Source organism: Mesocricetus auratus, unplaced genomic scaffold (assembly GCF_017639785.1).
Source record: "Mesocricetus auratus isolate SY011 unplaced genomic scaffold, BCM_Maur_2.0 Super-Scaffold_100004, whole genome shotgun sequence".
Lineage (NCBI taxonomy): Eukaryota > Metazoa > Chordata > Mammalia > Rodentia > Cricetidae > Mesocricetus > Mesocricetus auratus.
The window spans coordinates 55,686,068-55,712,375 of NW_024429189.1; the positions used below are offsets into that span (position 1 = coordinate 55,686,068).

A 26,308-nucleotide genomic window follows, 5' to 3' on the forward strand; every position below is an offset into this window, starting at 1 on the left:
AACTAAGGCAGGAACTTGAAGGTGCATGGGCCATAGAAGGGTGTAGTCTATTGGCTTTCTCCTTATGGCTTGACCACAAGTCAAGGAGTAGACTCATCCATATTGGGCTGGGCCCTCCCAAATAAATCACTAATTTTAAAAAGCCTAATAGATTTATCTACATTCTAATCTTATGCAGGAATTGTCTCAATTGAAGATCCTTCTTCCTTTCCAATGGTTTTAACTTGCATCAGGATTCCATAAAACTAGCCAGCACACCATGCCTGTATCTTAAATCTTGGGTGGTGAGGAACAGAAAGAAAAGGAAGCAGCAGTCTGTTCTAAAATTCTTGTTGCCAAAAGAAAAAAAACCTTGAGATATAAAAATATGTCAATTTAAATAAAATATAATTTTCTTTTACATAGTACTTTTGTCAATGATGTGTTCCTTCTTTTAATTCAGATACTCTATCATATTTGAGTACAAAATTGTAAACAAAACATTCATTGTTCCAACCTAGTATAGAAAAAGTCAATAGCTCAATGCCAGAATGAATCAGGTAACACAAGGTAATCTTCAGTTCTGGCATCTGCTAAAGTCTGAATATATATCTCAAATAATGTGTTTGGAAACAGTTTCAGCATAGACCTTTTATTTGTTTAACTGGCTTTCTTAAAATAATGAAATAAGCTTATTCTGAATTATGTCACTCTTTTTACCTGTGTCATATTTTTAAGTTTTTACAGCTTTCAAAAAGTAAAAAGAAAACTACATCTGCATGGAATTTACAAATGGAAACTATACCTTGGTCACCGAATTTATCTTGTTAGGTTTTCCAACACGACCTGAACTCCAGGTTATCTTATTTCTTGTGTTTCTGACATTGTATTGCATGATTTTAATGGGAAATATTGGCTTGATGCTGTTAATTAGGATCGACCCACACCTTCAAACCCCTATGTACTTTTTCCTCAGCAGCCTTTCCTTCGTAGACCTTTGTTATTCTTCAGTCATTGTTCCCAACATGCTTGTCAATTTCCTCTCAGCAAAGAAATCTATTTCTTACGTCGGCTGTGCCCTCCAGTTTTATTTCTTCTGTACATTTGCAGATACTGAATCTTTTATCTTGGCTGCCATGGCCTATGATCGCTATGTTGCCATCTGCAATCCTTTGTTGTACACAGTTGTAATGTCCAGGAACCTCTGCATATGGTTGATTGTGCTGTCATATGCTGGTGGCAACATGAGTTCCCTGGTTCACACATCCTTTGCCTTTATTCTGAAATATTGTGACAAAAATGTCATCAATCATTTTTTCTGTGACCTCCCTCCTCTGTTGAAGCTTTCCTGTACAGACACATCTGTTAATGAGTGGCTGCTGTCCACATATGGGAGTTCTGTGGAAGTCATCTGCTTCATTGTCATCATCGTCTCCTACTTTTTCATCCTGCTCTCAGTCTTGAAGATCCGCTCTACAAGTGGGAGGAAGAAAACCTTCTCCACGTGTGCCTCTCACCGCACCTCTGTGGCCATCTATCAGGGAACACTTCTTTTCATTTATTCTCGGCCCAGTTCCCTCTATTCCCCTAATACTGATAAAATCATCTCAGTATTCTATACCATTATCATCCCAGTTCTCAACCCCCTGATTTACAGTTTGAGAAATAAAAACGTAAAAGATGCTGCCAAGAAAATTCTAAGCTCTAAGGTACAATCTCCATGACAAGAATCACTTTAAAGCCGGGCGGTGGTGGCACACGCCTTTAATCCCAGCACTCGGGCGGCAGAGGCAGGTGGATCTCTGTGAGTTCGAGGCCGGGATGGACCGACAGCCTCCCAAACAAAACAGAGAAACCCTGTCTCGTAAAAAAACAAACAAACAAAAAAAGAATTACTTTAAGACTCACCTCACTCCAATTACAGATGCCCTGGTGGGAACCTGCAACAACATTAATAGCAAGTGCATGAGTATTCAACTGAGACAGCTATTCAAACTCTTGTTTAATAACACAGCCAAATGCAAATCATAATACCAACACATGGTGTACTTTAAAGAGTTCAAAGTGAAGCTCAGTTTTGTGTGATACAATTGTAATTCCAGAGTTTGAATGCAGAGACAGAAGCAAATGTATCATGGTGATGCAATCTGAAGTCATCTCCTCTCCTCTCCTCTTCTCTCCTTTCCCCAATCTTCCTATCCTCTTTTCTGAGGAATAGTGTGGCCTGCCTCTAAAGTTTACAAGGGCTATAAGTTGGCCTTTTACTTAAGGCACAACAAGCTTAATGACCTGTGTTAAGTTTACCAGAAGGACAGAAGCAAGACATGTCAATATGTCCTCTGACCTCCACACATGTACTCTGGCATATGTATGCTCAGACACATCTATACACATAATGCACACATGATAGAAAGAAAGAAAGAAAGAAAAAACAAAAGGAAGGAAGAAAGAAAGAGTGAGAGAGAGAAAGAGAAGGGAGAGGGAGGGAGGGAGGAAGAGAGAAGGGAAGGAAGGAAAAAGGATTAAAGAAAATAAAAAATAATTATAAAAATAAAAATATTGTTTAGATATTCAACATCCTTTGTCACTCACCATCTCAGAAATACAACTTAAATCTACCTTGAGATTCCATCGCATCTCAACTAATGGCTATTATCAGAAAAAAGTAATAAATGCATTGAAGATATGGGGAATTTGGAAAATTTGTTAATTATTTTTAGGATCATAAGCTGGTATAGCCACCACAGAAAACGAGAAAGATTCTGAAAAAGCTAAAACCAGACATAGGATCTGACTCCTCATACCATCCATGGACAGGTATTTTGTCCTATTCAAAACTACTTACACTACACATCTATATTACTGCTGTTTATTCCCAAACATTGAGAAATGGAATCAGCATATTATTTGCCTTAGTGGAAGAATAGATATTGAAAATAGTGTGCATATACAGCATGGAATTTTATTTTGCTGTATAAAAAGCTAGAATTCTGAAATTCTGAGAAAAATAAACTGATCTGGAAATCATATAATGGTAGATAACTTAGACTCCTAAATATGAATACTACATATTCTCACTCCTAAAGCAATATCTAGTTTAATTTTGGTGCCCATGTGTATGTACTGATCATTAAACTTAAAGGATGAAAGAGGTTTTAAGTAACAAGGGATAGATAACACAATATATGTGACGCTAAAATGGAAAAGGACTACTAGGTTAGAAGAGCAGAAGTTTCCCAGAAGAAGGGATAAAGGAGTCAGGGAGGATGAACAAAAGAAATTATGGGTGAACATGTATGTTCATTTAAAATTAAACATCAAAATTCAGCACCAGCTATCACCGGAAGGAGTTTGAAACCGTTTTAGGGACGAATGAATGAGAGTTTGGAACTTTGCTAAGAAAAGCGCTTTACTGTAAACAGATTATTTGACCATAGTAGCATGAGCTTAGCAGATAAGACTAAAAAAATAAATTCAGACAGTGGAAGCCAATCACATGACTTTTCAGAAAGGAGCAGGCATTCTATGAGGAAATGCAACAGGGACCACTCATATTACAGTTTGACCAGGAGTCTGGCTTCTCTATGCCCATGTCCTGAATCTAGAGTAAGCTGAACCCAGAGATGATGAACTAGTTTTCAGGGTGATAGTGACATAAGCAGCAGTGAGTGGTAAAGAGATCATTACCAACTTATGCGGTTTGTACTGCACCAGAGCAAGATCAGTGCAATCAGAGAAGTTTCATTTCTTGGAGGCTCCATCGTGAGGAAATCCAGGTTTATTTAAAGGAAGAAAGCTCAAGATGAATGGTTTTCCTCTTCCTAAAAATAACTTTCCTAGGAAATTGTCCCTCCCATTGGTTACTTTCAGACAGAGTACTTTAACACAGCAACAGAGAACAAACTAGGACAGAAGTTATGAAAAAGGTTGAATAAATTCCAAAGAGGTCCTAGGACATTGAAGAGATCAGTATCATGGGACATATGCTGAAGACAATGGCTTCAGGCTTCAGGCAGCAGTGCAGGCTTTGGGCATAGAGGTGAAGGAGCTATGCAAGTTTTATGTCACCCAGATAAATGTATTATGAGTCCTAGGCACCAGACATGGAGCTGCAGGATTTGGTGTTTGGTCTTTCTACATTTGTTGGTTTGCTTTTCATTTTCTGTGTTTCATGTGTCTGTGTTTTTTCATTCTCTGATAAGTCCAGATTGTTCCAGTTTGGACTAGAAATGTTTACTCTCTGACGTGATGTTTTGGTGGTATGTAACTGGTATTTTGCTCTAGATACATTTTTCCTGCATGAAAATTCATAGTTAACGGTTTTAAGCTTTTAAAGTATATAGATTGTTAATGAATGTGAAGATTTTTTTGACAGGACTATGAGAACAAGAAATGAAAAGCTATCTTAAATTTGATTGCTTGACAAGGGCTGGGGTTGCAATGGTAATTTTTGCCAATTTGAAAGGGTCTAGAATCACCTAGGATATAAACCATTGAGCATAATATAACCTGATTAAAGACAGTGAAAAGAAAAGAAAATTACAGGTTATTCTCATTGTCATATATTAAAAAAATTCCAAAGATTAGCAAATTTTGATTAAATTATTAATTAAAGATACCTTAATTTTGATCAGGAAGATTTATTTATGGAATCAAAATTAGTTCAACACACCGCTGTTTACAAATGAGTTACATTAACAACCACAGAAGTAGAAATTAAAGATCATCTCAGTAAATACAGGTATGGAAATCTAATGATGGATCAGCCTGACTCCATCTTAAGATCCAAAGCCATCTTGTTACAAAGGTAAGTTTTGTTTACTGTAAAACTTAATTTATGTTTCATGAAATTTGATGTGCTCTACACACTGACTGTGACTTGGCAATTTGACCTCCACATTTCACATAACTATAGATGTTCTAACTAATGTAAATCTTCTATTTCATATTTTGCTTGCCAAGTATCTATGGTTCCAAATCTTTCTGGATACTCACAGTTCATGGTATTTTCCTATAAAAAGAGCCTTGAAAATTAACTCTTGGATAATCTTTTGAACCCCACTTTAAGGGAAGACAGCCAGTAGACTATCTTTGCTGGGTACAAATTTAAAACTTTTTTAAATTTGACCAAAATTTGAGTCTGTGGTCTTTATTCTAATTTGGCATAGCTAAAATTACAGATGTCATTCAACACATTAACAGTACATAGAACTAAAATAATACTATCTTAATAAATGCAGATAAGGATCTGAGAAAATTATATGGATAAATATTTTTGGTAGGTTAGTTATTGAAGGAGTGGTTGTCAGAACAATAAAAATTAATACAAACGTTCAATAAGAAGCCTAGTTATAAACAGAATCCAGCAAAAAGCTGAGTGGTTTTAAAGTAAGCTCAGTGTCAATGCAACAATGCCCACTCCTGGAACCTAGTGACAGAGATAGAGGAGTTATGAGCATAGGGGTGAAGACCACGATGATAGAACCCACAAAGACAGCTGATAAGATAAAGGGGAGCTCTTGAATCCCAGACTGATGTCTGAGAAGCCAACAGGGGACTGATTCAGACTCCATGAATATAGTGTCAAGGAGGAGGCCACTGAAATCACTGGGGCTTTGGGTAGTAGATCAATGTTCACCATGGTTTATGAATGAGCTTTGGAAGCCCATTCCAAACAGAGGTATGATATCTCAGCCTGGACACATGGGGAAGGGCCTAGGTCCTGCCCAGGATGAAATGACAGACTTTAGAGATCCCCCCCCAAGAGTGTCTCACCCTCCCTGGGGAATGATGTAGGGATTGTGTCGGGGGGCTGGGGAGCTGGTGGAGAGACAAGGGAGGAGGGGTGGAAGAAGGAGCTGGGACTGACATGTGAAACATTCACATTTCTAATTTAAATAAAAACATATATTGAGAAAAATAAAAGAAAAAAAATTCCTGCAAATTCAGTCAATACATTAATTGTCAAGGATAAAGTGAAATTAGATCTGTTCACTAAAAACATGATCACACTAGGGTGATGAAAAAATATTCTGGAGTGAGTGGCAGGAGCTTCATAACCTTATGGAGATTCTAAAAAGAAATGTCAACCTTCAAATGCTGCTTTTAAGGATAGATATCATAGTGGCTGAAGAGATGACACTTGCTACTCCTGCAGGGGAATTGTCTGTAGTTCCTGCATCCCCATGCCAGGTCAGAGCCTCCTGTAATTTTGTTTACATGTGATCCAGTGACCTCTTTTGACCTCTGTTAGCAGCAAGCGATCTTATAGTACACACAAACTGATGCAGGAAAAATACTCATATACATAAGACAAAAGTAAATAAATCTTTTTTAAAAAGAACAGTTGTATGCCTGAAATAATACAGGAAATATTTTAATATTAGGAAGGAATATATAAGAAAGAGGAATTTGTCTTTTAAAGTTTGAGCTATTGGCTTTCTATATTGGATAAGGAAAATTATCTAATAATATGTGTGATATCCATACTGAAATAGAAAAATGAATGATTTCAAGCTACACATTTCATAAAGATTGTGTTGTATTTGCAAAGAATAATATAGAAGAAAAAATTAATTAGTCATGGCAAAGACAAGTAAAAATTATTTCACAACCTTCAGTTCCAAATGACATTTTGTGCAATGATATATCATAGTCAAATATAGGGACACCTAAGAATTACTCTCCTCAGGTGGGTTCCTACAACTCTGTTTTTCTCTAAAACAGGGTGAAGCAAAGCAATTTCAATTTTACCTCTGAGGAAATAGATTTTTCTGTTGTAAAATAATTTTTATACATTGTGAAGATGTGTCTTTGCCAAACAACTTTGATTGGTTTAATAAAGAGCTGAATGACAAATAGCTAGATGGGCAGAGAGAAAAGAAATGAAGATGAATCTAGGTGCGGGAGAGATGTCAGCTGAGATGTAGAGGAAGCAGGACATACAGTATGAGAGGGAAAAGTCAGGATCCATGTGGAAGCATCATAGCAATGGGTTAATTTAAGTTATAAGAGCTAATCAGGAAAAAGCCTAAGCTAAGGCCACATTTTCATAATTAATAGTAAGTTGCTGTGTCATTATTTGGAGGCTACAAGTTGAAGGAAGCCTGATCAATTTAATAGATTACTAAATCTAATGAATGAAATGATTTCTTCAACATAACCATGCTTTTTACAAAACTTCACAGTATAAGCAAAATAACTTCTTCATTATTTTCTTCTTGTCTTGCTACATAAAAATTACATACTTCTTTCATTTTTTGCCTGCATGTATGGATTTAAGTTATTTAAATAAATCAAGTAAGAACCTTTGGCTTATTGTGTCAAAAATAAAGACTGCAGCACTATGTGTTATGAAATATATTCCATATTTTACATAATCTAAGAAAAGATAAACACATCCATCACTGACATTCTAATGTTCATCTTAACATGTGTGCACACATTACAAATATTTAAATATATACAATAAAATACCCACATATGCATGTAAGAAAACCAATTCTGTTTTAGAACATTAATTGTGCTCCATCTGAATTGTTTTATTCTCTATAAATAAAATGCAAGTAGTAAATCCCAACTGTATTTTGGTGTGATATTTATGATTTGCTAAAGCTTTCCTGAGGATTCGGAAAGCAAAGCCTGCCACAAGTCATAGAAACCAGGCACACAGCTTTAATCTCAGGACTCAGGATTAGCAGGCAGACAGATCTCCATTAGTTCAAAGCTACACTAAAGTACCCAAAATTGATCCAGTCCAAAAGAGAAAAAGCTCACCCAAAGGTGATCTTGACACTTTGTATTACATGCCTTTAATCCCAACACTCATGAGAGTTATTTAATACAGGAACAGGATCTCAGACCTGGGATTCATTCCCCAGCCACATTGAAAATAGAAAGGATTCAGTCTAAGGATTTTGCAGCCACGCTGAGGAAGGTAAAGCAGTCTGGGATTGCAGTCTGAAGTTTGGAGGAGCCAGTATCACTTTTTGCCTGAATTAGAAGTAAGAGTTAGTGGCCTGCTGCTTTGCTTTTCTGATCTTCAGCTTTAAGCTTAAACCCCAATATCTTTCTCTGGGTCTTTTTTTTTTGTGCTACAATATTTTATAGATTATTTTGCCTCTGTTTATTTTTAGCCATCTAGAAGAATCATCATTTGTTACCAGATTCACTGCTATTTAGGGATAAGGAGTACTACTGAAAAATAAATAGATTCTAAGAGCAAAAATGAAATAAAAGTTACCGTATATCTGAGTGAGTCTTGAAGTAATAGAACATACCAAGAGAAATGGCTATTCTTGAAACCATATCCACACTAATAGCAAAATTAATCAGCCAATTCTATATTTATGTATATTTGTGTATACTATGCACACACACACACACACAGCAAATATAATTCAAAATGGCTATCAATTTAAGAATGGGTGTCATGGGAGCAGAATGAGAGTTTTCAGGATGTGCCTAGAGGGAGATAAGGAAGAGAAGAGATACAACTTTATTACAATTAAAAGCATGTAAAACTAAATAAAGTAAACAAAAAAGGAATAGCCATCTTCCTTACTACTAGTACAAGTTTGTGGTCTACATACATTTCTATAACCATATAAACATATTTAATCATTGATATAGATGTAGATCACTGATTATTCCTAAAATATTTTAAACTCATGTGATCTTTCAGGAATAAAATTATCAAACTGTGTGTTTAATATCTTAAAGAATAGAAATAATATCCTCTTCATGCATAGCCAATCTCTCTAATATCTATGTTTATTTCATATTATTCCAAAGCTCAAATGAGAAAAAAGGATCCAAATATGTTACTTAAAATAAGAACTGTAGATAATATGTACATTACAGAATGGGCAGAAAGTCATGGATACTAACCATCTTGTGTTATTAACACATAGGCTAAGAAAAGGCTTCAAAGAAAAAAAACAATATTGAGAAATTTTAATAGTATAAAATATATGATAAATAAATGAATTGTGTTCTAAAGTATTTTTGTACTTTGCTGATAATCCATCAGTTAAAATACATTTGTAATTTTTCTAATTTCAGACAGTAAGTAAGAATGTATATAAGAAATTGCTCCAAATTAATTAATTTTGGAGGAAATTACCAATAATGATGCGATGTAAGGGATGCTTTTGTACTCATGTATCTTATGAATTTTCTGGGGAATTTCCTGTGCCACCTCTTTTTCTGTGATCTTTGCTATCCCACTGCAACTGGTTCCAAGATGCTACTAGATATATTTGACAAGAACAAGTTGATTCCCTTTTAGAGTTGTGCTATTACTCATAATCTTCGCCATAGTTTTGTTATTCACATGCAGTTTTATCTATTCATCGTGTTTTCCAGGCTGGCCTTGAAATGTGAAACCTGTCTCAATCTCTCACATGTGAGAGTATAGGATCAGTCCAGTTAGTCAGTCTTTGTACTGATTCATTAAATTGAATTTGATTGTATCTATACGATTATTTTTTAAAAAATATTTTCATTTGACAGCTTCTTTATTTTTTCCAGTGACTTATTGAAGCATTAATTTCATAAGTCAAACTGTTGCACACATACCAGTAAGCCTAGTATGATATACCAAGTGGCAAGAGGATTATGTGTCAGAGTGAAACTAGTTTGCATGACCAGACTTAAAAGCCATGAACACAGGGGCGGGGCATTGGTGGCACACGCCTTTACTTCCAGGGCTCAGGAGGCAGAGGCAGGCAGATCTCTGTGAGTTCGAGGCCAGCCTCCAAAACAATACAGAGAAACAGTGTTTCGGAAAAAAAAACAACAAAACAACACACAAACAAACCATGAACATTATAGTAGGTGTTTTTCTATAGTGTATACTTTTTTTCATGGTGAATCATCTTTTGTCTATGATCACGTATCTTATCAATTAAAGTAAGTCATGGACATAAAGTACTTGAGCAAACAAATAACTCTTGATTAACTTCAAACTGTCATAGAATGAATTCTGTGCATAATAATTGACAAGGTAAATGTTTAAATCCAGTTTGCAGCAGACCAGCAACGTTGGAGGAGATACCCTGTCTCATATTTGAAGTTATGCACACTGAAGAAAGGAATGCATTGTAGGCAGAACATCTGGCAATTGCAAATTTCTGATGCATCAATAGTCAATATTCTTTTTAGATTTACAGATGTTCACTGTAGCATAATAGCAAAAGAACTTTCATAACGATACCCGTGTATTATATTTATAGTGTTTTTCTCAATAGCTTCTCTTCCCTTCCCTGACCACTTTGTTGTTTGTGTTAAATGTGATGGGTTATGAATAATTGTTTTGCAAAGCGATTGTCAACTGTGCATCTATATGTATGAAATGTTTGTTTTCAGTACAAGTTGTGGAAATTCTTTGCTCAAAGTCTGACTGTCCTATACATGCTATTATCAACTGTATTGTATATTTGGCATAAAATTTGGAAACAAATAAAAACAGTATTTACATAATAAAATGGTTATGTACATATTCATGCATAAACAATCAATTTACAGCTGTGTTATATGCCTCAGTAAAACTGCAAGTGCAGGTTCATTAACACATAAGATCAGAAAGTAATAAGACATAGGATACACATCATTCAAGACACATTCTCTGTTGTTCAGAAATAAGAGCACTGTTAGTCGAATTTGGACTCCCATAGAACAATGTGAGGTGCACTCTCACCCTGAACTCTTGGGGAAGGGTTTAGGCCCTGCCCTATATGAAATGACAGACTATGGACACCCCCATGGAGGGCCTCACCCTCCCTGGGCGAATGAGGGGATAACGGGGGGGTTTGGAGGAGGGCACAGGAGGAGGGGAGGGAAAGGGAGAGGGACCTGGAACTGACTTGTGAAGCAACCTTGCTTCTTATCTAAATGTAAACTGGAAAATAAAATAAAATAAAAAAGCAAAAAAAAGAGCACTGTTATTCACCTAGGTTTGTCTTATACCATGAAATAAAGGAAATAAATGCTTTAAAACTGTTTGAAGTTGCAGTAAACTTCATAATCTCCACTTTTCTGAAGTATGATGCAACTGTAGATAGGGGACTATGATATTTCTGAACTCTGAAGAAATGAATTTCTCAAATTCCATGGAAAGGAAACAGCAGTCAGAGAAGTTAAGAACTGCTATATCTACTACTGATTCAAACTTAGGAATTACAAACAGTAGGTCAATTGTTTATAAACAGGATTACAATGAATGTCAGGCTAATTAGGGTTGGGAAAAATTTCACTATTTAGCCTGTTCTCCAGTTTACCAGTTAAGGAATATTTTCATTTCTGAAAATGTATTTCCTATACACATTCTAAGAAAGATAAACTCTCTCCACATATATACATATATCTATATGTGTAATTTTATTATTAGTGTGAAGTAGGTGTCTGATTATAGGCCATACAAACCTAACAATCATGATAGCCTTCTCTTTGTCTTCAGATTACTTGGAGTACAGGCTTATATCATCACACCTTGCTCTGACCAAGATTACTCAAATTTAAAGGAACAATGGGGTTTTTAAAGCATAATTTGTATATAATACAAATTGAAGATTAACGTGTAAAACTAATGAGTAACTTAATTATCCTGGAAAAATTCTCAGGGCACTTTTCTTTTATGACACTAAGAGTATGGCTATTTCAGTAGAACATTTTTCTAACAATTACCCAGAATTTCACAAAGGACATACATATATAAATTGCTCTAAATATTTCTTTGTCTATCTCTGTGTCTATCTCTATCATTTCTTGTCTCATTTCTCATTTGTTTTATTGTGTTTCGTCTTATACATCTTTGAAGGTACAGATTCCAAGCTGGTTATTCTTCCAGGAGCAGGAATGTAATGTTTTATTATCTGTTCATTTTATTGTTTCACAGCACTCTTTCCTTTTGAACTAGAATGCTATTCTATGAAGTAGGTGATTTTCTAGCAGAGAGAACCTTTGTGTCATTATATAACCAGGGTTAGGGGGAGATACTTGAACTTAGGATCATTCTCCTGACTTTATAACATCTGATGAGTAACCCTTTCCTAAAGAATTGAAATTGGTTTTAAGAATACAGAGTCATTTTTGGTAGTTGATATAAATCATACATTGATGACATTCATATAACTACAAAAGGTTCAAGTAAGAGACATTGATACAAAGGGCAAGGTAAAAGAGTTATGAAAAGTTTTTGACCATTGGAACTCTATAATCCACCTGTACATTTACCCCCACACATGATAACACACACACACACATTATACATACATACAAAAAGAAGAAAAATATAAAAACATGATAAGCATATGTGTTCAAAATTAAGGTGTTAGCAATATCATGTAAACATGGTAAAATCCATAAGAAACAGAAAGCAAATTATCCCACCATATAAAAAAGAATTAAAGTATACCTTAAAAGTATCAAATCTTAAAGAATAATGAATAAAGAAAGAAAAAACAACAAATTAACATACAAACAATGAGCTATTGATCTAGGCAACAATGCACATGTTTAGATGGACTTAGTTTAAAGGTAAAATAGCAGAGGCTTAAGCTATAGGGCATTCATGTTGGAAACTGCTACAAGTCATTTGAGGAGTCTGATGGAAAGCCCTCTAATCACTGAGGGTACAGACCCATTCTCGACTCCTTCTGTTCCTGACTTGCAAAGTCACCACTGGATCTGTACATCCTTGTAGTGCACTGTAATGCTTAATTTTGACAGAGTCCCAAGATCATGGTTTGCGTTTTCACAGACTTGAATTGATTTTGTGTAGAATAAGTTCCTTAGAGAAACATTTCCCAAGCCCAGTCCATTTCTACTTTTTCTCTTTATTATAAACTTCAGTTAAATTAAACTAGTTAATACATTTCAGCAAATATTTTTGAAATATTCAAACTAAAATATTCATACAATAAAAAACTAGACAATTACGTTCTGTGTAAGTCTTTGTGGTGGTTTGAGTAAGAATGGCTCTACATGGTTGACCCCAACTAACAATCTAAGCAATCATTTGAGAGGCTACTTTAAAAGTCTTTCTCCAATAATGAGATTGATGGCTACCTTATATGCATACTAGAGCCTTCATTCAGTAGCTGATGGAACAGAAGCAGACACCCACAGGTAAACACTGAGCTTAACTCTGGGATCCAGTTGCAGAAAGAGAGGAGTGATGAGCAAAGGGGTCAAGACCAGGCTGGAGAAACCCACAGAAAAAACTGACCTGAACACTGGATTGCTTGTGTACCCCACACTGATAGCTTGGAAACCAGCATAGGACTGTTCCAGACCCCCTGAATGAGGATGTCAATTTGGAGGTCTGGTTAATCTATAGGGCCTCTGTTTGTTCCTAGCCCATGAAAGGACTTTGGAAGCCTAATCCACATGGAGAGATACTCTCTCATCCTAGACACACAGGGGAGGGTCTAGGACCTGCTCCAAATGATATGACAGACTTTGAAGATCCCCCCCATGGAAGGCCTCACCCTCCCTGGGAAACAGAAAGGGGATGGAATAGGGAGTCAGTGGGGTTAGAGGAGGAGGAGAGGGAGAGGAAACTGGGATTGACATGCAAAAGAAGTTTGTTTCAAATTTAAATGAATAAATAAAAAGAAAGGCTCCAATAAGCTTAAACATTTAAATGCTTAGCCATAAGGGAGTGACACTACTGGAGAGAAATTAGAATATTTGTAGGTGTGGCTTTGTTGGAGTAGGCAAGCCTTCTTGGAGGAAGGGTATTACTGTGTGTGGGCTTCAAGTTTTCAAAACCCCATTCTGGGCTCAGTTTCTTAATTCTCTCTCTGCCTATGCATCAGAATGTAGTACACAGCTATGACTCCAGTGCCTGCCTGCATGACACCATGATCTCTGAAATGATAATAATGAACTAATTATCTGAATCTATAAGCAAACCCTAATTAAATGTGTTTTATTTTAAAATAAAAGCTACCATGGTCTTGATGTCTCTTCACAATAGAACAGTGACTAAGACAGTATTATGCTTTTAGCTGAAAATTAAAAATTTAGGAAGGAGTGTACTAAGTATATAGAACATATTTCATTAAATTAATGTTCTGGGGTTCATTTCATTGGGAGATAAGAACATGACACTGCTGGAGCCTGTGAGGTTAAAAGTGTTTATTCTTCAAGCATGAAGACCTTACTTTGAACCTCCAGCATCACTTAAAAACTTGTAAGTTCCTCAGTCCTACCCAAATGATGTGACAGAATTTTATGAATCCCCATGAGAGGCCTCACCCTCCTTAAGAAGTAGATGAGGGTGGGATGGAGAGATGATGGGGGAATAGGAGGATGGGAGGGTGAGGGAACTGGGATTGGTATGTAAAATAAGATTGTTTTTAATTTAAAATTAAAAATTAATTAACAAAAGAAAAAATTGTTTCTATAACTCTGACATAGTGGGGCAGCTGCAAATAGTCCTCAGAGTTCACTATGCAGCCAGATTAGCCACAAATGGTAAGCTCTGGATGAAGTTAGAGACACTTCACCAAGAGAATGAAGTAGAGAATGCTAGAAAAATATCTAATGTCCTCCTGTGGTCTCAAATGCAAGTCAAAGGAAAAAAACCAAATTCACAAACCAGGAGAATCACACACACACACACACACACAAATGATCATGCAATGCCAAGTATATAATTAACCCCTGACATTGGTATTGGCATTCATGATATGATAATGAATCATTAAAATAGCCAGAGAGTAGCCAGAAAGCTCCAATAAAATGAATGTCCAACAGTGAATCAATTTGTATGTGTGTGCATTCACACAAGTGTGTAGAATTTAGCCTTAAAATAAAAGATATTCTGATGCATGCAAATACAGTTTACATGAAAACAATGTCTACTGCAATAAGCTATATGTTTCATAGTTATAATTTATACTCTGTCCTAGATAAGAAGATGCTCATCAACAGAAATTTTATGAACTTTCTATAATTAGATAGTGTTGGTGACTACACAACTAATGAGTACATCGAAAACCAAATAAGTTTTTGCTTTAAAGGGGTAAATGCTACACTATATGTCATTTTTATAAAATAATTGTGTCAAAGTCGACATATTCCTGAAATGGTGTAAAACTAGAAAGATGAAAGTATGTAATAGTACAGAAAGGTATGTAGAGAGTGGTAACTGACTTTGGTTAAATTTCTATTTTGAATTTTAGATTATTTTTTATAGCTATGTAAGAGTTTCCTCCCAATGTAGATTAGTTTGGTTACCATAAAAAAGAATTAGCCCTGGACTCATGGCATAAATCCAGACCCAGAATTGTAATTAATCACACCAAAGCCTGAGGGAATGTCTTCAGAATCTGCAGTCCCAAATGCCAACTGGCAAGATAAAATGCTACCTTCTTTGCATTCACCTGGCAGAGACCTGCTCATCTAAGGTTAGTTCTAAATCTTCAGCTCTAAACACATAAGATAAATGCCCTAAAAGTCACCTTCATTAAAAATAGAATTTGTAACTTAGTCATTTTTGCTTTGTTACTTAATTCATTTAGTTCATGTATTTTAATATTTAATGGCTAATAATATGTACTTGCAGAGATTCGGAAGAATAGAAGGAACAGGGTTAAATTATACATGACAATTTTATTTCTTTTGTAATTGTGTGAATGTGCATGAACTTAATGGACTATTTATGTTAAAAGTGAGTAATGTTAACATGTTCAAATTGAATTCCATGTGAGCATCTTGCCATGATTGTTAGGTCTAGAACATCTCTCAAATGCCTTTTTTTTGTTTGTTTGTTTTTGTTTTTACGAGACAGGGTTTCTCTGTATTGTTTTCGAGGCTGTTGGTCCAGTCCAGCCTCGAACTCACAGAGATCTGCCTGCCTCTGCCTCCCGAGTGCTGGGATTAAAGGCGTGGGCCACCACCGCCTGGCTTCAAATGCTTTTTACTCACATTTCAACTTTCACATTATCACCATGAGCAAAAGAGATACATCCAGCCACAGGAAAAAAAAGTACATACACACATGAGGAAGAGAAAAAGAGACAGAGAGAGAAACAGATGCAGAGAGAGAAAGAGATAGGGACAGAGACAGGCACAGACACAGACAAGGATACAGAGAGATCCTATATATGCCAGAAATATTTCTTTTTTGCAAATAATCTAATTTCCAGAGGTTTTAGAAGTTATTTAATGATATATCAATTCTGAATGGAATGTTTATCAGGGTCTGTCAATTTCCTGGATCTGTCCTGTGCTCACACACATGCAGTCGCATAAGTTCTCTATTTACTCCTATAGAGTGGCATATCAATATAATGTTCTCCAATGCTATCCAGGACTCTAAGTTCTGATAAATACTGTTGGAGAAGTCCCATACTGGTTCTATAGGAGACAATGCACTGGACTGAACAGTTAATATGAGGAGCCACCAGAGAGCAGAGGAAAAGAGCACATTAAACTAGGTCTTCCTTCCCTTTCTGCTTCACATGCACTACTTTCAGAGGAAGAAGGTGTTAATGAGCTCTTTCAGTTGCTGGTGTGTATGAGATAGATATCTGTTGGGCATGTAGTAGTGAAATCCCTAGACCTTTGTTGATTTCCAATATTGTGGATAATAGTCAATTTTAATATTAAGCTTAAGGTAAATGAATAATAAATGATGTTTTTTGTTGTTGTAGTTCTGTTTATATAATGTATACCTTTGGTAATAATACCTACCTGTGAGTAGGAGACCCTTGACTATTGAGAACAGGTAATAAGGAAACCTGAATCATGTACAGTAACACAGAAGCCTATGGAGATCACCCATGAAGTGCCTCAGCCGCCCTGGAGAGTGGAGTTGGGATTGGGTGGTCTGTAAGAGAGGATGGGTGGCAGGGGAGGAGGGGAGTGAAAGGGAGCTGGGATTGATATGTGAAGCAAGTTTTGTTTCTAATTTAAATAAAACAAAACAGGTTAAAAAAGATTATTCATTAACCTAGTCTACACTTCTAAAACTGATAGAAAATCCTTTTCAAAGCCAACATGATATTGTAGGGATATAATGACATCCTTTCTGTGTCACACACATACTCAAAAGCACATAAGTTCTGTTACACTGTCTGTAATGACAGAGTTGTTTGATTTCTGTTTGAATTTAAAATGCTTCTTTCAGTTAAATATACCCTGATGGCAAGGAAACATGACTCACAGAAATTAGGGAACTTGTAGGAAGTAACAATCTTCATGAATATCAAGCAAATGTGATCAAATTTTCTAAACAGACTAGTTGAGATGTTTGTTCTTAAATCTTTCAACTAAAAAGCAATGCATCTTTAAACTGACTTATAACTCTCTTACAGAATAATAATAACATGGGAAACCGATCATGTTCTGTCTTACAGGTACACAGTTGATACTCAGAACGCAAAATATACATTTATCATCCTCTTGAACAATTTCTAAACAGTTTCTGAATGCAAAGAAGAATGGAGAGGGAAAATTGCTCTTCCTTTTCTGAATTCATATTAATGGGAATTACCAACAACTCTGAGGTAAAAGTAATTCTGTTTACAATATTTCTGCTGGTCTATCTCATCAACCTTGTGGGAAATCTTGGAATGATTTTTTTAATTAAAGTGGATCCCCAGCTTCAAACTCCTATGTACTTTTTCCTCAGTAACCTCTCTTTCTGTGACCTCTGCTATTCCACGGCAGTTGGGCCCAAGATGCTAATGGACATATTTGGCAATGACAAGTCAATTCCTTTTTTTGGCTGTGCCCTGCAATTCTTCATTTCCTGTACATTTGTGGATTCTGAATGCATACTGCTGGCTGTGATGGCCTTTGACCGGTATCAAGCCATCAACAACCCCTTACTCTACACAGTGAACATGTCTAACAGGCTCTGCTCCTTGCTCATGACTGGGGTTTATCTTTTAGGTGTGGCAGACTCTTTAATACATACAACATTGACATTCCGTTTATGTTTCTGTGGGTCTAATGAAATAGATCATTTCTTTTGTGATATCCCTCCAATCTTACTACTCTCTTGCTCAGACACACAAGTCAATGAATTAGCAATATTCACAATTTTTGGGTTTATTGAGCTGAGCACCATCTCAGGAGTCCTTGTCTCCTATTGTTACATCATCTCATCAGTCTTGAAGATCCACTCTGCTGAGGGGAGGTTCAAAGCTTTCTCCACCTGTGCCTCTCACCTGACTGCAGTTGCAATTTTCCAAGGAACTGTGCTCTTCATGTATTTCAGGCCAAGTTCTTCTTATTCCCTGGATCAAGACAAAATGAGCTCACTGTTTTATATCCTTGTGATTCCCATGCTGAACCCTCTGATTTATAGCCTGAGGAACAAGGATGTGAAAGAAGCTCTGAATAAACTGAAAAATAAAATATGCTTTTAAAAACCTATTTAAAGTAGCCCACCATTCTCATAGAGGTTGATTTTACTTTTCAAAAATTATGTCATATGAAAAATCTCATTTCATTAGACATTTATTTAAATTTATTGATGAAATTAGGATTTTAGTGCTAATAGGAAAATTGGTCTCCAAATGCTATAGTCCACTATTTTTTGAAAGTACATATGCCTGTTTAAGCATGTGTGTTCATGTGTGTTCACTCACACATGAGTTAGTGTGTATATACAGATGTGATATACAGCCATAGGAACAAGAAGGTGACAGATGCATTGAGAAAGCTGATTCCCCAAGAGTAGGACCATGAGTTAGCATCTGAGTATTTAATTTTCTTGCATTGCCAGTACCTCACGCATTTTGAAATATTTTATCCTCATATTGAGAAGGGAATCACTTCCATTTTATAATGAACTTTTTTCAAACTTAAATTTTCTTGTGTAGTTTATTCTACTTAGGTGTGAATTAGGCAAGACCATTCTCAGTAAACCATCTCAGAAGAAAAATAATACTGTTTTAAAAACAAATTCAAATTTGATGTATATATTTTAAAGTTAATACATAATTATTCCATCCTACCTATGACAGTCTTCTGACAGTCTTCTATGACTCTGAAGGATATAGAGCAATAACTACTTACAAAAATAGAATAATGAATGCTTGTTGAGTAAGTAAGTATGTAAGTGAGGAGCAAATAACCAGCAAATCCTCATGGACTTTACTAAAAGGTTTTAAAAAAAGTCTACAAATTTTGCAGCCTCAGTTCCTATTAGAAACTTCCATAATAATACCAAAGGGAAAGCAGAGACCTACATCCTTTCCTCTAAGCAGTATGAGATCACTTTATTGTATAACATGGCACTATAAACATACAAAATATTTTTGCACTTATTTTTTTCTCCTTTATTACTGTTACACTAGGTTCCTTTAGTATGAAGCTGTGCTGTTGTTGCTGCTGCTAGTGCTTTTTCCCTTTTTATCTAAAATCCAACTTCCTTCTCCCCCATGACCAACTCTCTTCCTTTTCACCCGCTCTCTTCTTCCCAGGTCCCACTCCCCCCCACTCCTCGCCGTGTTCGCCATCCATTCAGAGGATCTTGTCTTGTGCTATCCATTTCCCTGCGAATTTCAAGATTCCATTAGTTTTTTTCTGCTGAGTAATACTCCATTGTGTAAATGTACCACATTTTCTCTATCCACTCTTCAGTTGAGGGGCATCTAGATTGCTTCCAGGTTCTGGCTATTACAAATAATGCTGCTATGAACATAGTGGAGCAGATGCCCTTGTTGTATGAACTTGCCTCATTTGGATATATGCCTAAGAGTGGAATTGCTGGGTCTTGTGGTAGATTAATTCCCATTTTCCTGAGGAATCGCCATACTGATTTCCAAAGAGGCTGTATGAGTCGGCACTCCCACCAGCAGTGGAGGAGTATTCCTCTCTCTCTACATCCTCTCCAGCATAAATTGTCTTTGTTGTTTTTGATTTTAGCCATTCTGACAGGAGTAAGATGGTATCTCAGAGTTGTTTTGATTTGCATTTCCCTGATGGCTAAGGATGTTGAGCACTTTCTTAAGTGTCTCTTGGCCATTTTAGCCTCCTCTACTGAGAATTCTCTATTTAGATCTGTACCCCACCTTTTAATTGGATCCTTTGGTGTTTTGGAGACTTGTTTCTTGAGTTCTTTGTAAATTTTGGAGATTAGCCCTCTGTCAGATGTAGGGTTAGTGAATATCTTTTCCCATTCTGTGGCCTGCCTTTTTGTCTTTTTGATTGTGTCCTTTGCCTTACAGAAGCTTTTGAGTTTCACAAGGTCCCATTTGTTAATCATCGATCTCAGTGCCTGTGCCACTGGTGTTATGTTTAGGAAGTGGTCTCCTGTACCAACTCGTTGAAGAGTATCTCCCACTTTCTCTTCTAAAAGTTTCAGTGTGGCTGGATTTATGTTGAGATCTTTGATCCATTTGGACTTAAGTTTTGTACAAGGCGATAAACATGGATCTATCTGCAGTCTTCTGCATACCAGTACCCAGTTATGCCAGCACCATTTGTTGAAGATGCTTTCTTTTTTCCATTGTTCAGTTTTAGCTTCTTTGTCAAAAATCAAGTGTTCATAGGTGTGTGGGTTAAAATTAGAGCTTTCAATTCGGTTCCATTGGTCTACCTGCCTATTTTTGTGCCAATACCAAGTTGTTTTCAGGACTATAGCTCTATAATAGAGCTTGAAGTCAGGTATGGTGATGCTTCCTGAAGTTCCTTTATTGTATAGGGATGTTTTAGCCGCCCACACAGGAAGACATCAGCCCCTCCAAGACCCCAACCCCAGCTAGTCCAGCTTCAGGTGAGATTGGGTCTCCAGCGGGGACCGCCCGCCCTTCCCCCATCCCCCTCGCATTCATTCTTTTAACCCTGACTAAGAGTTACTACAGCCATGGAACTGTTCTGCATGGGGAAATTGAACATTGATCAATGTAACCATAAATTTTCATTTATCCCATCCAAGATTTCCAAATTTGCAACTTGTTTTGGAGGGGGTTGTGTCTGTTTCTGAAGTGAAACTGCCATTGGTAAATTGCCCCTGCTCAGCAAATGACCTTCAGTGCATGTGCAGACAAACAGTCAAATTAAATTCAATGGTTAAAGAATGACATAAAAATAGCATCTGCTTTAGGGGTAAGAGTGAAAAATGGAAGTAATATGATCACAGTACATTGCATATATGTATAAAATTGTTGGAAAGAGCTGTTAAATAAAAAATAAAAATGATCTCATTTAAATGTTCTTAATGTATTATTTACTTTTGCATTTGTGTTTTATAATTAAGGAATACTTTTTAGCCGACTGTAACATAAAATAGAATAAAAGCATTCATAAGACCATAAACATATACTACTGCACAGTAAAATGACAATACACTTAAATATTAAAGCTTAATCTGTGGATAAAGAGAAAGAGGAAAAATTATAAACTGTTATCTAAAGTGAAATCAATAAAAGGAAATGATTTAACTGTATTTCAGCAAAACTTAGAAAACTGGTTTAGAAAATAACATTTGTTACAGACTGGGAAGCATTTGAAAATAATCTGTCAAGGGGAATTTTCACATAATAATATTTCCCCCAACTCTTTGGTACAGAAGAAAATCCATAATGAATAGACATGCATAGTAGTTGAATATATACTCTAATCAAAGATATATACAAGTGTTAGAAATATCTTATAAAATATGTTTAGAATCATTAAATATTACAGTCTGTATAACTGCAATAAGTATAGTGTTAAAGATCTATTTTAGTGGGTATAACTAAATAAAATAAATCACAAATGATAGAACTCACAATTGGGAAAATATATAACTTTTTCATATTGATAACTTTCAATGTGTCTATGGGTTGCATCTCTAATATACTTGTCTCTGTGTTTACAAATTAGTATTTTACTAATATAGAATACTCCTTAGACTATATTAAGCATTCTCTTCCATTGTGTTTTTGAACTATTTTCAATACAATTATGTTTACATACAGGTTATACATATGCATTCTGTATTTATAATCATTATTAAGTGAGAAAGAACCACTCAAGTTAACTTAATCTGATCACTGATTAAGACTGTTGTTCAGTCACTTTCTGGAACTTTAGATTTGATAAACTGAGGATGGTAAAGACAGAAATTGTCTTCTGTGGTTCTCTGGGGGGTAGTGAGAAAAATTGATCTTTAAGAAACTCTGCTTGCTATGGTTTTGTGACTAAATTTATTGAAGGAATGTGTATAGATATTCTGCATGCTACTTGTCATTTTTACACACAAAAGGCATAATTGACACATATATTACCACCCATCACTCTTGACCACTTTTATAATGTGGAAAATAAAGAGGACTGACTGGACCACAAGACATAAAGAATGAAGACTCGGGCTGAAGATGACATAGCTGTCAGAATAATCCTAAATATGTGATACCTCTTTTTTTCAGTGACAGGAAAATAAAATTAATCTTTTATTAAAGCCATTTTTTAAAAAAATCTAACTTAATTCATAAATCATATAAAGTCATACTATGTTGATGTTTTTAAAGGTCACATTATTTGATGGTTACAAAATGGTAGAGGCTCAAAATCAATTAGATTAATGCATTCCTTTCTCATCATCACAGGGACTCTTATTTGTATTGGATACTAATTGCTAAACACTTCCAAAGATGGAAACATGCATGAAATAAGGGAATGTGGAGTAATCAGCACTAAATGAGATACCTATATCACACCCACACATCTCAAAGCTAAGGGACCTTTGTGCAGATGGTAGCAACATTAACACAGCAGCTTGCACTGCATGTATAAGAATTGGAAAAGCTCAAGCCAACTTAACTGTCAGTATGCAACAGGGAGAGATTCATGAAGCCCAACCCTTTCTGAGACACTATTGGCAAAAGATGGCTGCTGGGGAATGAGGCATGCATTTTATTCAGGGATGTGGTACCTAAACGGTTGTCTGTAATCAGATAGATATCTCTAAACCCATAAGTGTAGAGACAGTAATAACTTGACTCATGGAGAACAAGTGGATTTGGGTGTTGAGAGCAAGAAATATTGGTGGGGAAGGGGAGACATTAGGGAAGAGGGGCTGTAGGGTGGATCTGACCAAAATATATTATATGCATTATGAAATTCTTAAAATAACCCGTGTGTATATTATTATGGTTGCTTTGTTCATCTCTTTGAGTGACAGGCAGAATTAATATCTCAGTTAGAAAGCTGCATGGGAAAAGAGTTCTTCCCCAGGGTAGTGAATCTTATTAAGGGATATAGTTGGGTTACAATCTAAGGCAGAAGGCAGTTAACCACTGTTTTAAAAAAACTTCATGAGATGAAAGGATTCTTTTCCTTTCTGATTTTTGGGACAGACAATAATGGTAAGTATTATATTGACAGTAGAATCACATAGGTAAGTGTGAAATGATTTTGCGAAATACAAGGTTACTTGTACAATATGGAAATACCAGAAAACAATATTTCATTATAGGGAGTTAGAAACATCCTTAATGCTTAAACATTTAACATGGACTGAGGCAGACTTTCTACATTTCTAGATACAATTACTAAGTAATCACATGAAAGAAATGGTAAGTACTCCATTGCAAAGTAAGCTTATAGAATAAATGTTATCACATCTTCACCAATATCATCATTTAACTCTCAATGCTTATTACGGAAATAATCTGTTTAGGAGACAGTCAAAGATTTTAAATATGCCAAATCTATAAATAAGATTTTCAAAAAGCACAATTTTGTATAATCATTAAGTAAGTTAGGTAATGGGTGTTATTAAATTGAGTTACAGCCTCTCATGTTTATTTTGTTTTTCTGCATTAATCTTGTCCTTAAACTGGAACACATCTGTGAGTACAGTGGTTACAGTGCTTAACAGAAATAAAGAGAAAGCATAATGTGAAGTTGATACCATTTCTTGGTTAAGTCACTATTTACTTAAATTGTAGATACCTAACAACTTAGTTATCATATCGCCTTTGAGGGCATTTACTTGTCATTTTGCTCTTTCTTCTTTTTTTATTCTGATATGTTAACCATATGAGTTCTGGAGGAATGGAATTCTGATATACTACATTGATATATTGCCCTGATATAAACAAGTTAAATTGTCAAACAAATGCTTTGTCTTTACTGTAGCTATATGAAAAACAGTTTTGTCAAATGTTTTTAAACAAAAACACAATATAAGTTTCTTAAGTTCTACTTTCCAATAACAGTATAGATTTTATTTTTTCTAAACTAACCAAAGCTTCATGTCCCTTCTCAATCTACCTCCATCTCCCCAAGTCTCCCAGTACCATAGCTTCAGGCATTCTCTACTGTCACTGTTGTCAGACACAGGTGAAACATGAAGAACTCAAGGACATAGACAATGTTTCCACAGTGATGCAATTTGTGATGTTAGGATTTTCTGACCTTCCCAACCTGCAAGAATTTCTATTTGCAGTTTTCTCTGTTGTTTATATAACTATCCTGATTGGAAATTTCCTCATAATAATAACAACCAGTATAGATCCTGCCTTACAGAAACCCATGTATTTCTTTCTGGCAAATTTTTCTTCTCTGGAAATCTGTTATGTATCAGTTACTGTCCCAAGGATTCTGTTCAACATTGAGATGCAGAACACAAGCATTTCAGTGATGTCCTGTGCCACCCAGTTGTGTTTCTTCCTTATGTTTGGAACTACTGAAAGCTTGCTGCTGGCTGTAATGTCCTATGACCGCTATGTTGCCATTTGCAACCCTCTGCACTATACCCTGATCATGAACCCAACAAAGTGCACTCAGCTGTCAGTGTTTTCCTGGCTCGGTGGCATCCCAGTACAGATAGGACAAACATGTCAGATATTCTCTCTGCATTTCTGCAATTCTAACCAAATAGACCACTTCTTCTGTGACATACCACCCATTCTCAAGCTGGCCTGTGGAGACACTTCAGTGCATGAACTGTCTGTCTATGTGGTTGTTGTGGTGGTGGCAGCACTCCCCTTTATGCTAGTGCTTACATCCTATAGCAAAATCATTGTCACCATCCTGAGGTTGCCAACAGCCAAAGGGCGAGCAAAAGCGTTCTCCACATGTTCTTCTCATTTGCTGGTGGTGGTTTTGTTTTATGGGTCAGCTACAATTACCTACTTGAGGCCAAAGTCCATGCATTCTCTAGGAACTGACAAACTGCTCTCTCTGTTCTACACAATTGTGACTCCCATGTTCAATCCTCTGATATACAGCCTTAGAAACAAGGAGGTGATTGCTGCTCTGAAAAGGTTATTTCTTACATCTTAGTGTTAACCATTTACTTTAAGTGTTCATTGCTGTTAAGTTTTTAGAAAACCATCTTAACTCTGTTTATGTTTGCTTTGAGAATGTACTCACCATTTTGTACGTAATATATTGTGAAATTTTACACCATTTGTATGTACATTATGTGAATCATTTGTCTTCAATGATCTATGCCTAGGGATAATATGTTCTCAATAAAAATTTTTAGTGTGGTTGCCTTTCATCTGCACAGATAGAAACAAAATATAGAAAACCCTTACTCGTGGATTAATTTAATGGGAAATTGTTTACTATATATCCATTTACCTATTTGTAAATATGCATCTTTTGTCCTGTATTACATATAACAGTAATTATTAACAATAACTTATGATGAAATAATTCTACATTTGAATGAGGGAATGTATAAGCATGTTAGTCTGCCATGAATTAGAGTTAACTTAATACCTAAGCACTTTACAATCTCAATAGATATTGTAGTATAATAATTTCATTGCCCATGCATTGATGTAGATTACATATATATTAATATTGAAAGAAAAGTTGACTCACATCTTGTCTTCCTTGTAATTCCCCATGATATCACACTAAATAGCACATCATTTCTGTACTGCTTAAATTTTTTGACCCTGTTCATATTTTGCAATCTTTCACTGTTTTTGGCACTATTGTTTTCATTAGAATATGTTTTATCTTTCCTAATTATGCAACAAAAATATACTCACCCATCTTAAATATTTCTAAATTATCTTATTTATATTGATCACACTGCATACATGTACTTAGATGTGCATATACACACTTACATAAACACACATACACACACATACATATATATATATATATATTTGAACATTTAAAATAAAAAATGCCATGAATTTGAGGAATAAAGTGAAGAGGATACATCAGGAGGGAAGAGAAGAAGAAAAATTGTGTAATTATATTATAATATAAAAAGTAATTATTACAATATCAAAGAAGTTGAATGTGAAAGCAGCTATTTGAAGTTTTTCAGGACTTTCAGGTACCTCTTAATCTACACAGTTACATTATTCATCTTAAATAATCCTCAGACATTTCATCATTCATGAGG

General features: G+C 35.6%; 3 protein-coding genes across 3 annotated transcripts; all 3 read left to right on the forward strand.

The window, feature by feature from the left end:
* The first annotated feature begins 758 nt into the window (after positions 1-758).
* On the forward strand, positions 759-1,703 carry LOC101825985 (olfactory receptor 5I1). Its single transcript, XM_005087967.1, has one exon. The coding sequence runs from the start codon at positions 759-761 to the stop codon at positions 1,701-1,703; it is 945 nt and encodes a 314-aa protein (XP_005088024.1).
* A 15,717-nt stretch (positions 1,704-17,420) lies between these two features.
* LOC101822978 (olfactory receptor 5W2-like) lies at positions 17,421-18,372 on the forward strand. Its single transcript, XM_005065017.2, has one exon. The coding sequence runs from the start codon at positions 17,421-17,423 to the stop codon at positions 18,363-18,365; it is 945 nt and encodes a 314-aa protein (XP_005065074.1). The 3' UTR covers positions 18,366-18,372.
* A 5,904-nt stretch (positions 18,373-24,276) lies between these two features.
* LOC101838538 (olfactory receptor 10AG1-like) lies at positions 24,277-25,218 on the forward strand. The gene has a single exon (XM_013120422.2). It carries the CDS (start codon positions 24,319-24,321, stop codon positions 25,216-25,218), a length of 900 nt encoding a protein of 299 aa, XP_012975876.1. The 5' UTR covers positions 24,277-24,318.
* Positions 25,219-26,308: the final 1,090 nt, after the last annotated feature.